We start from the raw sequence: 15691 nt of genomic DNA, 5'->3' as shown, positions 1-15691 counted from the left end.
ATCCCACCAGCTTGTCCTGGACGTTAGCTGGTTATCACCCTGAGTGCCTTCACTGAGACAAATTGAGCAGATCATGGAAGGCTTTTGCTAGATACAGTGTATTTCCTGCTCAGCTTCTTCCCTGGGGGACGCTGTTTCTGAAATACCTGCTTTGTTACAGTAGGGCTGTAGTTTGGTAATTTTCCCCATTTTTTGGCACTTCTGATTTTTGTAGCATGTAGACTGCTCCATCTAGAGCAGGTAAGTTACCAGCCAAGTGTGCTTGGTCTGCAGAGTAGAAAGCAGAGTGATCCATTTCCTTCTTCCTGTGGGACTTCTCCAGAAAGAGCAGGTGAAGGAGCAGGACAAAACCTGACAGATGACTGGTGGTTAGCCTGTGGCATGTCCTGGGTTGCCACTCCCTCAGGTTATATGCAGCTGATATTTTTAGATTAGAGAAATTTATATCTCTGATCCTGCTGTTTGCTAATGAAATGTTGAAATTGGAAGAAAGTCCAAGATTCAATTCAAACAAAAACCAACAATAAAAATTACTGTGGAGTTTTTTTCAAAAGTATAGTTCTTTCTTCTTTTCAAAGGTACAGTTAGTTTACTGTTGAGATTTTTGGATAAGTTTTCTCTTCTTAGTCTCACTAAACTCAATTTGGAAACTTAGTATTTCTCTGAATTTGAAAGAAAAATATTTGTTTGGAAAACAACTGATTTTAAAAAAACCAACCAAAATCTGTGACTCTCACTGAAGAATTTTGTCTGAATTGTCACAAGTTTTCAAAAATATGTTAGTGATGTGAAACATCTTTTTTTTCATGTGATATGGAGTATCAACTGAAAGGTTTTTCCCAGCTCTCCTGTTCATGGGGAAAACTTCTAAGGGAATTAGTCCTGTGAGCTTCAGAGGCAGCAGCTTCCTAGACAGGAACTAAAGACTTCATTCTCTCTCACCCTAAGCCACTGCAATGGCTTGGTGTGGAGAGGAAAGTTCATTTTACTGAGGGAAAGCCATGCTGTTGTTCTCTGCTGAGAGCCCAGACCCTTTTCCTGCCCTTCAGGGTCCCCCACAGTTGTGTGTCCCTCTGACTTTATGTGGGATGCTGCCTGAGCTGCTGGATCATGAAACCGTCTCTGGGGTGGTGTTGGCCCAGGATGAGGAGAAGCTTCTCCTTTGATTAATATCCTCCAGCTCAGGCAATGGCTGGCCCTGTGACAGGCAGAACTTTGATGTAACACATTTCCAGGCTGTGTTTGGATAGCTGCTGCCTCACAGAGTCAGGCCGGTGATGTGTGGTGTGAATACGTGGCTCAGTGCAGTGCTTATCCCTGCTCCCCATGCAGTCAAGCATGTCTTTGCTTACCAGGGTAATGATTGTTATTGGAATTCGCTGAAGAAATTTATGATCCATGTGATTACTTCCTCAAAATAAAACGATAGAAAACAAATAAAAGTCATGAGAATGTTAATTTTAAAAAGTTACAGTAAGATCCCTCAGCAGAAGGGAAATGTAGAGGTACCAGGAGGTTGAACTAGCAGGGAGATGGGTTTGTCTGCAAGAAAGCAACCTAGGGACAAATACAACAGATGATTGTTTTTAAACTTATCCAAAGCCCCCAGAAGGAGTGTTGAAGATGTTGTTGTTCTGGCCTAACTCTGCATTTTGTCCCCCAGCCTTCTGTTCTTGTCTGTTACGCAGTTGTGTTTGTTGAATACCATTTCTCCTGGTTTATTTTGATTTCCTGCCAAATGAAAGGGCTGAGTAACACATTGTCCTAAATGCTGAGCTTGATTAACAAAAAGGCCCAGCAGTGGAGACTGGTGGAGAAACCAGTGACTGCAACAGCTTTGGAAGAAGGGACGGCACAGCTGCCAGGTCATGGTCGCTCTCCCTGTTGGGTGACAGCTGGGAGCTGTCACATGGCTGTGGTAGGGAGTAAGGTGCTTTGCATCACCTACATGTTGTATTAATAGCAACTGTCACATGGATAACAACCATCTACCCCCATGTTTGGGATGGCTTCTCCCTGCCCTAAATGCTTGTGCAAAAACCTGGTACCTAAGAAAACTCAGCAAAAAGTGTCCAAACCTGTGTCTGTAGCCAGCTCTTTGTCTTGGTTTGAAAGACAGGTGCCTGCCAACGAAGGTGGGAACCGCCCTTGGAATGGAAAATATGACCTCCTACCCTCCTAATTATTGTAACTTTGAAAGTATGGGGCTGTCAAGCAAAGATATGGGAAAAGGAACAACAGTTCTTCACTAGAATATATATATATTAAAAAAAAAAATATATAGATATGTAAACAAGGCAAACAGACAACAACAGCAGCAGCAGCAGCAGCAACAAACAAACAAACAAAACCAGAGACCCAACAACAGCCTTCTCTTTGGCCATCAAGCCTTTCCTCTTTGGTGCAGTTACGGTCACAGCCAACAGGGGAGCTGGTGGCTCCCGGCCAGGCAGGGTGCGTGCGATGATTCTGCTGCGGCTCCAGGGGGCGCTGTGGCACAATCTCGGCCGCCTTTCTCCACATGGCTAATGGCAGGTGAGCTAGCGGGAGAGAGAGAGAAGGGGCTTCCTTTACAAACTCACAGGAAGCAGCCGGTGTAAGTGCCACTTTGGGTCACAAAATGGACTATAGCAGGAGCCTCAGAGCAGCAGGTTGGAATGGCAGAGACAAGCACGCAAACCAAGTGCAGCAAAAACTCTGAAGCCGTGCCAGCAGCCACAAGAGGTCTGGGTGGACATGGGGTGTTGGGTTAAAGTGTAGCAAAAAGTCCAAAGCAGTGGCAGAAAACAGCAGGGCTGGCCAGTGGCAGCCAGGCTCCCGCAAGCAGCTGGGAGACGTTCCCTTGGAGATGGGGTGAGGGGGTCGGGGTCCCGGGTTTTCCCCTGAGGCACCCAAGAAGATGGTGAGGGTCCTTTCCAGTGAGATCAGGTGTTGAAAAGGTCACAGTTCAATGGCTGCTCTTATGAGCAAAGGCTCATTGAACGTAAGGAGAAGCAGTGAAGGACAGAACTCTGCAGTGGCAGCAAATTCTCCCCACGGCAGCAGCCTGGCACCAAGACCACAACCATCCCCGCTCTGATCCCGAGAGTGAGAGAGCGAGCTAGGGGCAAGCCCAGCCCCTCACCTCCAGCCAAAATCTCACAAGAGATGGTAGCAAACTGCACCCTTCCCCCTCCTCCTCCCCCAGCCACATCTTCTGTCTCTTAAGTATCATTGTTATGATCTCTGAGGCAACAAATCAGAGAAAATTCCCTGAGAGAAAGAAGAAAAAAAAAGGAAAAATCCTAACCTCCAGCACTCTTGTTGAGCTGTACTGGCTCCAGAGCATCTGATACATGAGGTCTTTTGCGACTTCAGTGTTATACTTGGAAGTGGCATATGAAACTCCTTTGCAGATTATTTGCTCAAATTCTCCATTTCAGTCCAAAAGTACCAGCAGCTGGACAATAATGTTTGACTAGTCTGCTGTGTTCTGCTGGTGTTGTCAAACAGTCCCAAGATTCATGACTGCTGTGCTTCACGGGGCTGCATCCAGGTACTCTGCGTGTTGAATGGTGTCGTGCAGTGACAGTGGTCAGGCTTCTTCCATCCTGGGAAGTTTCCACACCTTGGCTGAACATGGCCTCTGTCAGAGCCAGCCTTGCTTTGAGCATCTGCTCATCCTTCTGCCTTTCTGCAGGGCAGGAAGTTTTCCATTACCCTCCTGCCCCGTGCCTAGTACTGGTGCAGGGATGCACCTGCATCCTTCCCATTCCCTGCAGCGGCAGTTCTCTACAGCCACAGCACTGTGAAAAACATGGTGATATTTCTTCATTCATCTCTTAGTTCTTGGGATTTTTACACTCATGCTTTTCAGTTTCTCTGCAAACCAGAAAGAAAACTTTCAGGAAGCTTACCTTAAAACCAAGAAGACTGGTAAATGTGAGTTGATAGTCCCCAGAGAAAAAATGGTGCAGAGTGGACGGTACTGTTTTGCAGCAGCAGATGGTCCATCCACCACCATCAGACTATCTCTGTCCCACCGTCTCAGGGTGGAATGCATCTCCCAGGGCTTGCCACTGGCTTTGTAGCAGCAGTGTTATTGGGAATCAGTCTTTGTTCTTTCCCCTCCTTACCTCTACTTCTGAGGCATGATGGAAGAGTCTGAGCCCTTTTGGGCTACAGCCGTATGTGGAGTGTAGAGTCAGGTTTGTGGCAAAGAGGTGAGCTAACTTTGGCAGGAATCCTTTGTTTTGTGTCTTTGTGTTTCAGTGAGGTGGGAACTACTGAGGAGGAGGCTTACCATTTCACATGAAGGAGGGATGTGTCTGATTCCCACCCTTTCCTCATGCTGTGGGCAGGCACTGTGCTCATGTGCGCTACATGCTGCACGTGTGTGCATCCTTGGATGGCTGATCCGTAGTGTTTGTTTTTGAATGGGGCGAGGGCTGTCTGCTAAGAAGTGCTGTCAAGAAGTGTAGCTGATGGGCCTTGGAATATCTGGTGGAATTTGTGAGGCAGTCATGCAGTGTTCATTCATCTAGCTTACTTTCACTTACGACTGTACCATTTGTCTGCCCAAGCCCTGTGGTGGTAATAACAGGTCTTGAGATTTTCTCCCCCACTTCTCCTTTTCCCCTCCCTTCTTTCGTGTTTCTTTTTCCTCTCATTTTCCTTCTTGCCCTCCTTCCCTCTCTCTCTCTCTCTCTCTGCCCCCCCCCTCCCCATCCCCCACCCTCCCCCCGGCAAGGCTGATGGATATGCAGAGTATGTTAAGAAGCAAGCAATACTGTCACGGAGCTGATGGTGCTCAGTGACTCCTCGAGCTTCTGGCTGGTCTGTACTGCAGGAGCTTGACACCCTGACCACTGAGGCATAAAAAACAGAGAATTGGAAGCCTCAGCCTGACAGGCACTGGAGCATCCCCCAGAGAGGGTCCACGATGTGTGTCTGTGTGTGAGTGTGGGGAGGAGGGCAGTGGGGATGGTGGGGGAGGAGGGCAAGACAGGAGAGGATGAAACAATGAAATGTCAGCCCATTCCCACCCACAGCCCCGCTGCAGTACTGATAAATGTTTGGAAAGCACTGCTGCCCACTCCATGGCGTGCACAGCATCAGCATGGAATGGACTGGGTCTGTGCAGGTCCAGGAAAACAGGAGAGGGGAGGGAGAGAGGGATGGAAGGAGGGAGGAAGGGATCAGGGAGAGGAGGAGGGTGGTGGAACAGCTGAAAATGAGGTGTTGTCCAAGGGAAGAATGCTCCCCATTCAGATACAGCTCTTGCAGGCATGCGACTGTGAGCTTTATTTCAAGCCTGGGGTGCTCCTGGTGCACAAAGGACAGGACAAGCTCTTCTGTGCACTCCATGCAAACAGCCCACAACAGGGATCTGGGTCTGTCCTGCTATCCTGTCCACTTTGTCCTTGTGTCCATGCACTGCACAGCTCTCAGGGAAGATGTAGCAGCATGACTCACTCCCATCTACTTTTGTGTGTCATGCTGGTCAGACAGCACAGCTGTTTTGCACAACTAAACCAGGGCTAAATCTTCTAAAATCTCACTTCCCTGTGATGAGGAAGAAATGCAACCCCTGGGGAAGGTGGTGTGTGACAGCCTTCCTGTGGAAGAGGCACCCACAGGGTGAAAGGATTTCTGTGTGCCACACATTGGCAGGAGAATCTGAGCATGATGTTTCAGGACTGGAAAACATTGTGCCTCTCACAAGTGAAGTTCCCAGAGAGACTGATGCCTCTGTGCTTTGCAGGCTAGGGCAAACACCAGGAACACAGAGCTGATCAAGAGATGAGCAGGAAGCCAAGAGGCTATAACAGCCAGGAACAATCAGGGAGGACTCTGAGACAACAGCCTCAGCTGTGGTGATGCAGAGGCAGAAAGGACCAGAGAGAAGCTGCTGTGTCCTGCAGGAGAGAGATGGATCCCTGACTGGCAGAAGGCAATGGGGATGCTCTTGGCAGTGGCTGCAGTATGTTGAGTGGCTCCTAAAGTCTCTTTCAGCATTGTCAACTTTGCTGTGCCTTACTCTTTTTTGGATGAGCACTCTGACTTCAAGCACTGAAGTCATCTATCATCCATAGGGACGGGAGCAGAGAAGAATTGTAGGTACTCTGTACTTCCCTGGGAAGAAAGGTTTGAAACAGCTCCATTTTTCCTGGCTCATGGTGAATTAATGCCATTGCTTAGAGGCATAAGGAAAACCCACTCTGAGCTTGTGAAGAATTGTGGTTGGCACAGAAAGGTGTGGTGAGTGTGGAAGTGCTTCCTGCTGCAGACTTTCTCTCTGTGGAAGCTGTGTTGGGGAAAGAGAGTAGGTTGATCTCGGTAAGTGCAGTCACATGGATCAGAAGGGCTGCAGAAAAGAAACAAGGAAGGGATGCTAACAGAGACTTCCTGTAGCAGACTGGTGATGGGCTGGTCCTGCTGTCAACACATTTAGTCTGCTCATCTTGTGATACAGGTGGAGAGGCAGACTTGTTTTCACTGAAGTAGAATCATGTGGAGATCAAGCCATCCTGGACCTGAGCCTATGTTTTGGTGACCAGAACATCATCTCCTCTTCCCTGGGACCAGTGTCCCAGCAACTGGCCTAAACCATGGCCACTCACTGGCCAGGAGACCCAGATGTGGTCCCCAGGTTGGGTCTATGGATTGTATGGGATGGGGTGCTGAGGCTGAGATGCTCAGGACATGGTGTCAGAGGTCCACTGCCTAGCTGGGATTATGGCAGCTTCTGGGTCTGGGTTTGTGGCTATGCCACTGCCAAGGAGGAAAGCAGGCAAAGGTCATGGCAAGCATCTGCTGTGGCCTGTCAGCCCTCACCTCTTGCCTTAGGAAACATACCCTTTCTCCCACTGTGCTGTGCTCTGCTGTGCTGTGGGTTTATGTATTTGTGTGTGGAAGAGGGAGAAGGGAAGGAAGAAGAAAGAGAGAGGATGAAAGCTGTAATTCAAGGAATATTTCCTAATAAAACAGCAACAGTGTTGGTATTTGCGTGGTGGAGGGGCCAGGTCAGAGCCCCATGGTGCAAGGCTCTGTTCTGAAGAGCTTGCAGCTGAAGTATGAAGCAGGTGACATGTGAAGAGAACAAACAGATGGGAAGAGCAGGAGCTGATGAGGAGATAAATAGCCATAATTTTTCAAACCTTCTTTGTGCCTTTGTCTGGAGGGTTCAAATCCATCTGAAATTGATGCAAACATCCCACTCCTTGGAGCACAGTGTTGGACAAATATCTGGGACCATGACCATGTTCTCCATTAAGGGTATACAATATCTAGAAACTGGCTGGCTCATCTTCTCCTGCAGCAGAGACTGTATCTGAACAGCCCTGTCCTTGTATTGTATTTCTCATCCTGAGTCCTGTAGGGCCAGAGAAGCAAAGGCCAGCCCCATCAGTGTGTCCCAGAGGCTTCTCCATCCCTCCTTGTTTCCATGCTCCTGTAGCAACTTCAGGAGGCCTGGACTGCAGCACAAAAAAGACACATAAAAGATGGCTGCACCCGTTTAATTAATAATTTGGCCACCCATATTCCCCTTCCTCAAGGCAGAGTGTCCAGGAGTGCTTTTACTGTGGCCGCCCGTGGAGCGCAGCACACACTGGAGAACCCATTTACCCCAGAATGGTAACTGTCATCTCAAATCAAATGACCTTTTATTCTGTCTTTGTCTCTTTAACTTAGGGAGCGAGTTTTCTGGGACCCCATACAGCCACCCACAATATTCAACATACAATGACTCCTGGAGGTTTCCCAACCCTGGACTGCTGGGTAAGTGGTCGCCCCTGTCTTGAGAGATCAGTGCAAGGTGTGCAGTGTTTGTCCAGCCCTGAGGTGGGCAGAATGTGTGTCCCAGCTTGTCCTCAGTCCCAATGCTTAGACCCAGAATAGGACTGCAGGTCTCCATTGGGGTGCATGATTGCTCTTGGTTCACTCGCCCTGGCCCAAACGTCTTGTCTTCCTGCTTCTGATAAAATCCTTCCAGAGACATAGGGTACTGCCAGAAAGCAGGACCACCATTTCTTTGAGGGTAAGGGGTCCTGTTCAGACAAAACTTGTGGTGCCAGTTTGCTTACAGCCAGTTGTAAGCTGCACTGCTTCCCATGCCATTGCTGCTTGTGCATGCATGTGCTTTGCATTCATTCCTGATCTAGTGTTGTGTTTGCTCCCCAGTTGTGTGTATGCCCACTCCATCTCTCCTCAGCAAGAGACCACTGGTGCAGCCTCACTGATGCCAGCATGGTCCCTATGAGCAATGGGAGACAGAAGCCCTGTAACTCCTGCAGGATCATGGCCCTCATGTGAAGGATAAACATAATCCATTTTACACCCCTGTCAAAAGCTGGCCCACTTTGACCTTATATACATGTAGCATGCAGTAATTAGAATTTTTCCCTGCATAATTTGCATGGATGAGGTAAGTAAAATACCAATTAATTGTCGTCTCTCAACACAGGAGTAGCATGCCTTAGAGATTTCCAGATTTATGGATGACAGGGCTGTTATATGTGACCTCCAGCAGCGAAATAATTTTGAATTTTTGTCGTACTTTTTTCATCCAGTTTCTTTGTTTTAAGTAATTGAGTCCCCATATAATTGAACCACCCAGGCTGTATTCATCATGGTTCTTGTCCTTAAACAAATCCTTTGGGAGCAATAGACAGCCTCTGCTTCTCATGCCATGGTGCTGGTATAATGCTGTTATTTGCTGTGCCACATTTAAGGGTTTGTTAGTGCTTCCATCATAAATCAACAGACAGATCTTCAGCTAATATGGATGGGCATAGCTGCACAAAGCCAGGGGAGTCCCCGTGTTCAAACCCACTGTTTCCATGGCCACAGCCAGAGGCACTGGCAGATTTTTGGTTGAGCAGCATGGGGAAGATGCTTTTGCCAGAGGCAAGAGCACACACCATGCTTTCTTCATTTCTCATTTTGCAACTCCTTTTGAATCAGGAGAGATGCTTCAGCAATACTCTGCATCATGGATAGGCCTGGGAAGCCAGATTTTGTGTGACTTTAAAAATTTTCCTTCTAAACTGTTAAAGAAACTGGCATGATACTGAAAATAAATGACAACCCAGCCCTTACCCTGCCCTTCTGCATGAAGACAGGGCTTTTGGAGAGGCTCCTGGGCTGTTTACTGTTTATCCTGCCTATGGATATCCACCTCCATGAGAAGGGTGTGCACACTATCCGGAGCCATTCCAAAGCCGTTCCTGAGCTCTGTGCCACCACACAGGGATGGGCAGTGGCCCTTTGATTCTGTCAGCAGCAGGTTGCACCCATGGCCTGCTCAGCTCTTTATTTGAGGTTATGGGCCTGTCCTAGCTCTAAGCATGCTGTCCAGGGTGCTGGGCAAGGTAGGTCCCTGTGATGCCCTGAGGATGCTGGAGATGGGTAGGTCTGGGTCAGCAAAAGACTTTAAAGCAGAGGCTGATCATGAGACAACCACTTGCTGCCAGAAGCTTTTACCTGTGCCATTCCCTTTTTTCTGCGTTTATCCTCTTTTTCTCATTTCCTTTTTGGATCATGCATTTTGGGGGCAAATTCTGACTTATCTTCAACATATGAGCAGTTGTGGGTATAACATGCTCCTCACAGCAAAGCTTGTTTTCAGGCTAGTGAGGATTTCTTCAGCAATATTTACTCAGCAGCATGCTGTGAACGTGTGTTTAAATGAGGCAAGGGTAAAAAGAATCAGAGACTATCATATTTTTTCAGAAACTTCAGCTTTCTTGAGATTGAAGTGTTTCATGCTATAATGTCAATGGTGATTATTTTTCTTCTTTTTTTTCTGTTGGAAAATGTTAAAATATATAATACTGGCTTCCTTATTTTTGTCCTCTTCATTATACTTTGTTTCAGCATTAAAAAAAAAAAAAAAGAAATGGGAATTTTTATTCTGCAGCAAGTCCTAAAGATGAACTTACCATTTCAGTTCAGTCTGGTCACAGAACTGGGGGGGACTGGAGTTTCCTGGAGAGGGAGTCCCCTTGTCTGACCAATAGTAGGTCCAAGTAAAGTGGTATGATCTGATCAAGAATGTGTCTGCAATCAGCTACAGTCTATGGGAGAGATGTCTGTTATGCCTTGCAGAGATCCCTCTTATCCACAGCTCTGCCTTTGTCACTGGAAGCCTGATCCTGCAATCCCTTCTCCCTAGTGCCTGCTAATCCCACTGGTAGTTTAGGTCAAGTAGGAGTCTGTCGCAGAAACTTTAAAACCTGCCCCAAGTCTCCCTGCACACCCAGAAGGTGCTGTGTGATGAGCCTGGGCACACGCAGTGGAGAATAGGTTAATTTGAACTATATCCAGGATGCTTCCACTCCTCTCAGGAGTATACGTGAGTGCATTTAGTAATTCTCTCCTGAGAACAAGCTCTGGCAGTATCAGGCTCAGAGCAGAAGCCTTGACAAAATTAATCAGGACTGGTACATTGCCTGACACAGTTTGTTTTACAAAGTCCTGCTCCTTTCACTAAGATGAAAGTGTAATACTGTAAGCACTTAGCAGCACCTACATTCAATTAATTCCCTGTACTGGCAAGGAAGAATTGCAGCACAGCAATCACATAAGGCTGAGACCTGTGAAAGAGGAGCTAAAAGGAGAGATGCCATGATTTGCAAGTGGCTGGAGGAAAGGATACTTGGATTGAAAAATTATATGTGGGGGAGGGTAAAGACAGGGAGATAAGAATGGTGAGAAAGCTTTGGTTTTTAGTCCCCAGTCTCTGTCCTGTATGTGTGGAGCAGCAGGGAGGGGTGTGAGGTGGTGTCTTCAGGGGAAGGCAGAACCATATTCATGGCATGTAGACACTGGGAATTGGCTGTCTGGCCTCAGCAAAGCACCAGCTACTCACCATTACCCCACTGTCTGCTCTGCCCTTGGTTCGGTGCTCCTCACTTCTCTGCACCAGGCACCATGCCTCTTCTGCTCCGGCTGTCCTGAAACCAGTGCAGATAGGGGACTGTGCTCCCTCCTATCTGGGGCAGTCTCAAATGCTGTGCCCCACGGCTCTTGGGGAAGAGCAGACAATCCAGCCATGTTCCTCCAGAATGGTCAACAGAAGCAGGGACTGAGGAAGTCAGTTATCTGCTGCAGCTTTGCAGCATCTTCATGCTGTTGCATCCTGCATCAGCCATGGTGGCACCCACACCTCTCTCGGTGTCAGAGACATGACAGACTTGGCTGTGGGGGATAACTCAGTCCCACCTTGGCTGCAGCAAGAGTGAGGACAGGCCCCAAGTTCCTGGAGGAATGTGCTGGGAAGAGGACATAAATCCTGACCACTTGTGTGGCTTAGTGGCTGAACTAGGTGTCTCCATCTCAAAGGCAGACAAAGAGATGAGGGAAGGAACATCTTTTTCCTTTCTTTTTTCACCACATTGTCCTGCAAAGGACCTGCAAGCAGCACAGGGCAGGGATGCACACGGAGGCACATGCATGGGCGCACGGGAGGCAAACGTGCATGTCTTGGGCTGTTACTGTCGGCACATACTGGTGCACATAAGCATAGGATCAGCTCAACATGTGCATGCTAAGGGCAGATAACAGCAACACTGTCTAATGAAAAAAAATTAGTTCTGTGCTGGCTTGTAGCTTTTGGCTCAGTCCTGCTCACTGTGGGTTCTGTTTAATGCAGTGTCCCCACACACACGCAGATGTGGTCCCTGTGCGCTGCTTGGGAGGGTTTGGCTGCAGTGCCGTGTCTGCCAGTTCTGGCATGGCATCATGCAAGGGCAGGGCTAGGAGCCTCTCAGTTAGGATTAGATTCAATTTCTCTGTGGGATTCTGTGGAAAGATTAGAGAACAAGTAGGCACTAGAAATGACTGTGTCAAGAAATAAATTGATGATAGTATGAATTAGAAAGGAAAAATGACAGAAGGATGGACTAGTCTGTTCTGGATGGGGGCATGATGACAGGAAGAGTGAGTGCTTTCATTTTTCACTTTAAATACAAGCTTCTTTGATTGCACAGCTGAAAGGCAAACTGGCAAAATCTAACTTGAGAGAAATGTAAGGCCTTTGGAATGCATGGGAGAAATACTGGGCTTTTTGTAGCTGCACTGAGTCAGAACAGCAGTGGAGGAAGAGAGAGTGGGAAAACAAAGGCTCTGACCCATAGAAGACCCCATTTACCCCAAAACCTCAGAAAGCACTGCATCCAGCTCTGGTGGGACCCACACACTGCTCCATGAGTTAGAGTGAAATTGTTTGGTGCCTCCTGTGTATTTTTCACCCCTCTGCCTGAGCTGAGCTGCCATGGCTAGTGCTAGTGCTGCTGCCAGTGGGGACTGGGATCTCTGCTGACCACCACCACTGCCTGCTTCACACTGACCTCCTGGTGCTGTGATGGGTGAGGACAGCAGGTTCACCTGGCTCTTCACTGGCCTGTGAGCTGTTTCACATCAAGGTACTGCCTGCCCTGCAGTGCAAAATGATCCCCAAGGACATCCAGGCAGCTGGATTGGCCATGAGGGGACATGGGCCATCAAACTGGGCACCCGCAAGAGGGCAGCCCCCACAGGGCATCCCGAAAACCCCAGCTAGACATGGCATGCACATTTCAAAGTCTGGTGAACTGTTAACTTTTGCCTTTACTCATTGAAGACTGGCCAATTTGACCAGGGAAGGCTTCTGTGCTTTCCATGGATTGAGTTTGGCTGGGATACTAAGTATACAGCATTTAATTTTGGGCTACCCATGAGAATGGTTTTCACTGTCCTTGTGAAGCTTTCCAGTATTGTCTGGGAAATATAGTTCCTGAGGCTGGGGCTTGTTAACCTGATGTCAGTTACCTGGAAGAAGGCTATCTGTCCAGCCCAGGATAGCGGCTGTGGTGCCCTCAGCAGGTAACAAAAGACTACACTTGTGCAAACGTAAATGGAATGGTGACCTGCTGAAGGGTTCTACTTTACCACCATTGGCTATGGCTTAAAATTTCTTACCTTTTAGTAAGTAAACCTAGGTTGGATTGGCTCCTGCCTAGGAGTTTGTGTACAGACATCTTTGCAAATGCTTGTCCTGGCCAGTGATTTCATGCATTCCCTTGTATTATTCTTGTGTATGGTAAAACTATCTTTCTAGACAGCTAGGACCACACTCCTGAAGATTGCTTTACCTTGTTTAAACCCAGCCCTTTGCAGTGGGTTTTTCTGATTTTGGACCATCCTTAGTCACTAAGGATGGCACTGAGGACATCACAGACCCACATGCTGTGTACAAGCTCCTGTTTTGCCACAGCACTGTGCAGAAGACACATTCCAGTAGCCAAAGTCCTCTGACCTCTCAGGGTTGCAGCAGCAAAGTACCACATGCTGTGGTAGAACACTGATCATGACAAAGAAGTTTTCTTCTCTGACTGAGTGTGCTGAGCAGTGCATTGCACATACTGTGCAATAGCAAATGCTGCCTGTGCTGTTTTTTTCATGCATCAGCTTGTGCTCTCTTGGAAATGAAAAGCTGGAGGCTCGTGATGAAGCCTGAGCTGATCTCCTGATGTGGCACTCTGGACAAAAGCAGCCTAGAAGGAGCAGCTGGGCTTGCCTGTCAGATTGATCCTGTTGGACCCACAGCAGTGAGGTAGCCCCGCATTCTGCCAATGGTTAAGAGTGACTTTCCATGAGCTTTCTCCTAAGAGTCTGGCTCTGTGATTCTCACTCTGTGCCTGTGATTTTGAATGAGCAGCCCTCAAGTAATCACTCAGGTCATTTTGGAGTGAACAACAAAGCATTCATCTGTAGCTGTACAACAAGAGGAGATGCCAGGAGGTTCTCCAGCCTCCCAGAGGTAGAGGCTTTTGGCGCAGCACAGAGCGTGTTACCAACAGCACCTGGCATGCCAGCTGGGTTCTCCTTCCAGCTCCAGAGGGTGTATAGGGCCATGGTGGTGGAACAGTTGGGGCACTGCCACGCTCAGGCTATGCCCAGGGCCTGGGCAACCACTGGACCTGCAGGAATAGGGTTTGCTAGAGTCTGGGATGGGAAGTGAATTCCTAATAATGCACCTTTGGCTTCACTGCCATTGATGCTTTCCTAAGGTGTTCACAGTCTCCACTGAGCTCTGGTGGAATCAGCTGGTGGGATCAGTGGAATTTTCTGGTGGGATCAGCTCCTGTTCCTTACTGAAGCAGCAAAAGTCACTGCATCTGCAGCAAGTCACATCCAGGGCTTTGAGGACCCTTGACCATGTCTGACAGACTGCTGTTTCATCTGTGTTGAAGGCAGGAAGCTTAGGATGGAAGGCAGCTCTCAGACAGGGCCTCTCATGAAAACAAACCCTGCAGCCCTGACTAACCCAGAACCGTTCCTCACATTGGCTCTTTGTTGCTCATCCAAACCTGCCTGGTGGTCTCAGATGCATGTGTCTGAGTCCTTCCAAGGGGGTTCTTCCACACTGTGATATGCCTTACATCCCATTCATGTGAAACTGGTGACTTGCGGACCAAACTGGTAGCACCTCGAAGGGAGGAAACTCCCTTTTTAGGATGGATCAGAGTTGGTTTCATTGCAGGTGTACTTGGAAGGTTTCTTAAAACTGATGCTGGCTGGACAGATTGGTATCTCTCTAGATACAAATCAAAGACTCTTCCTCATTCAAGCAAACAGTCCAGGTTCCTGGTGATCCTTGGGTAATCATCCTGTCTACCAGTGCTTAGCCCTGCAGAACAGAAAATTGCCACCAATATTTTTCAGGCCTTTTCTTGGTAAACAAGTGCTTTCAATTAAATCTTTTGAATGCTTTGGCATTCAACCTTCTCTCCTCCTTTCAAAAGGAGGGAGAAAAATCAAAGAAATCAGAGTATGGTGGTATGTTGGGGTTGAAATATCTTGATTTTCCATTCTGAAAAGTAATTAACTATTTTTGGTGAAGTAAATGATGTTTTGAGTGAAGGAAAGGAAGAAGGTGTCAAACAGCAAGCAGCAATGCAAAGCAGTGGTAGCCTCCCTCGCATGCAGAATGCACGAATGCAATTTTTATTCTATTTACCAGCCTTTATTGAAGCTTTGGCTGGAGAGCTCTCTGACACCCATTGTCAGAACACTGCAAACTGGCACCTTTCCACCTTTGTCTTCCTCACAGTGGTCTCATCTCTCACAGGCTCCCCCTACTACTACAGCGCCACAGCCCGTGGGGCAGCTGCACCAGCCGCTGCTGCTGCCTATGACCGCCACTGACGCCGGAGCTCATGGCATCGGCACTGACGGCACGCACGTCTGGGACAACTATGACGAGTCATCTTGCTGCCACCATGCCAGCCACTCCAAAAGGGAAGGAGAAAGTACCTAGTAGGAACACGATAATTGAAATTTTGCTCTTTAAATTTGCTGAACTGATTGTTCTATTCATAAATCTGGTTGGGTCTTGAATCAAACAGAGAAACAGGAGGAAGTGGTTCTCCTGAAGCTCTGTGTGGTCAAAAATGCGTGGTAGCTTCATGTTCTTTGCAGCCAGCTGGCTACTGCTTTAATTGCCTGCGGGTGCCATGGCTGTATCTGGGGATAAGGAAGAGGTGTGAGCAGCTCCCCTTGGGACAGCTCCCTCTTGCTGCACACTGAAACAGGCTGTGAGACTCAAGGCAATTTTCTTTCCTTCTTCGTTTTTTTGGTTGGTTTTTTTATTTGTTTTTGTTTTTGTTTTTGGGGTTTTTTTGTGTGTGTGGCAAAGAGAAAATCAGTCTCCTCAATTTTACACAAC

The 15691-nt window shown here is 47.9% G+C and overlaps 1 protein-coding gene across 10 annotated transcripts in view; it reads left to right on the top strand.

Moving 5' to 3' along the window:
* The window catches only part of PAX5 (paired box 5), a gene marked incomplete at both ends in the record, with an annotated part of 130459 nt that extends 115288 nt beyond the window's left edge, over positions 1–15171 (top strand). For 6 of the 10 annotated variants that reach the window (XM_082301068.1, XM_082301074.1, XM_082301072.1 and 3 more), the window contains 2 exons: positions 7675–7761; positions 15095–15171. In XM_082301068.1, the coding sequence (XP_082157194.1) occupies positions 7675–7761; positions 15095–15171 (164 nt within the window). Of the gene's footprint in view, positions 1–7674; positions 7762–8163; positions 8223–15094 lie in introns of those variants that run through there. The other 4 variants (XM_082301076.1, XM_082301075.1, XM_082301071.1 and 1 more) reach the window with 2 other exon arrangements.
* Positions 15172–15691: the final 520 nt, after the last annotated feature.

Source organism: Coloeus monedula (assembly GCF_965178545.1).
Source record: "Coloeus monedula genome assembly, chromosome: Z".
NCBI classification, from domain to species: Eukaryota; Metazoa; Chordata; class Aves; order Passeriformes; family Corvidae; genus Coloeus; species Coloeus monedula.
This window is presented reverse-complemented; position numbering and strand designations above follow the sequence as displayed.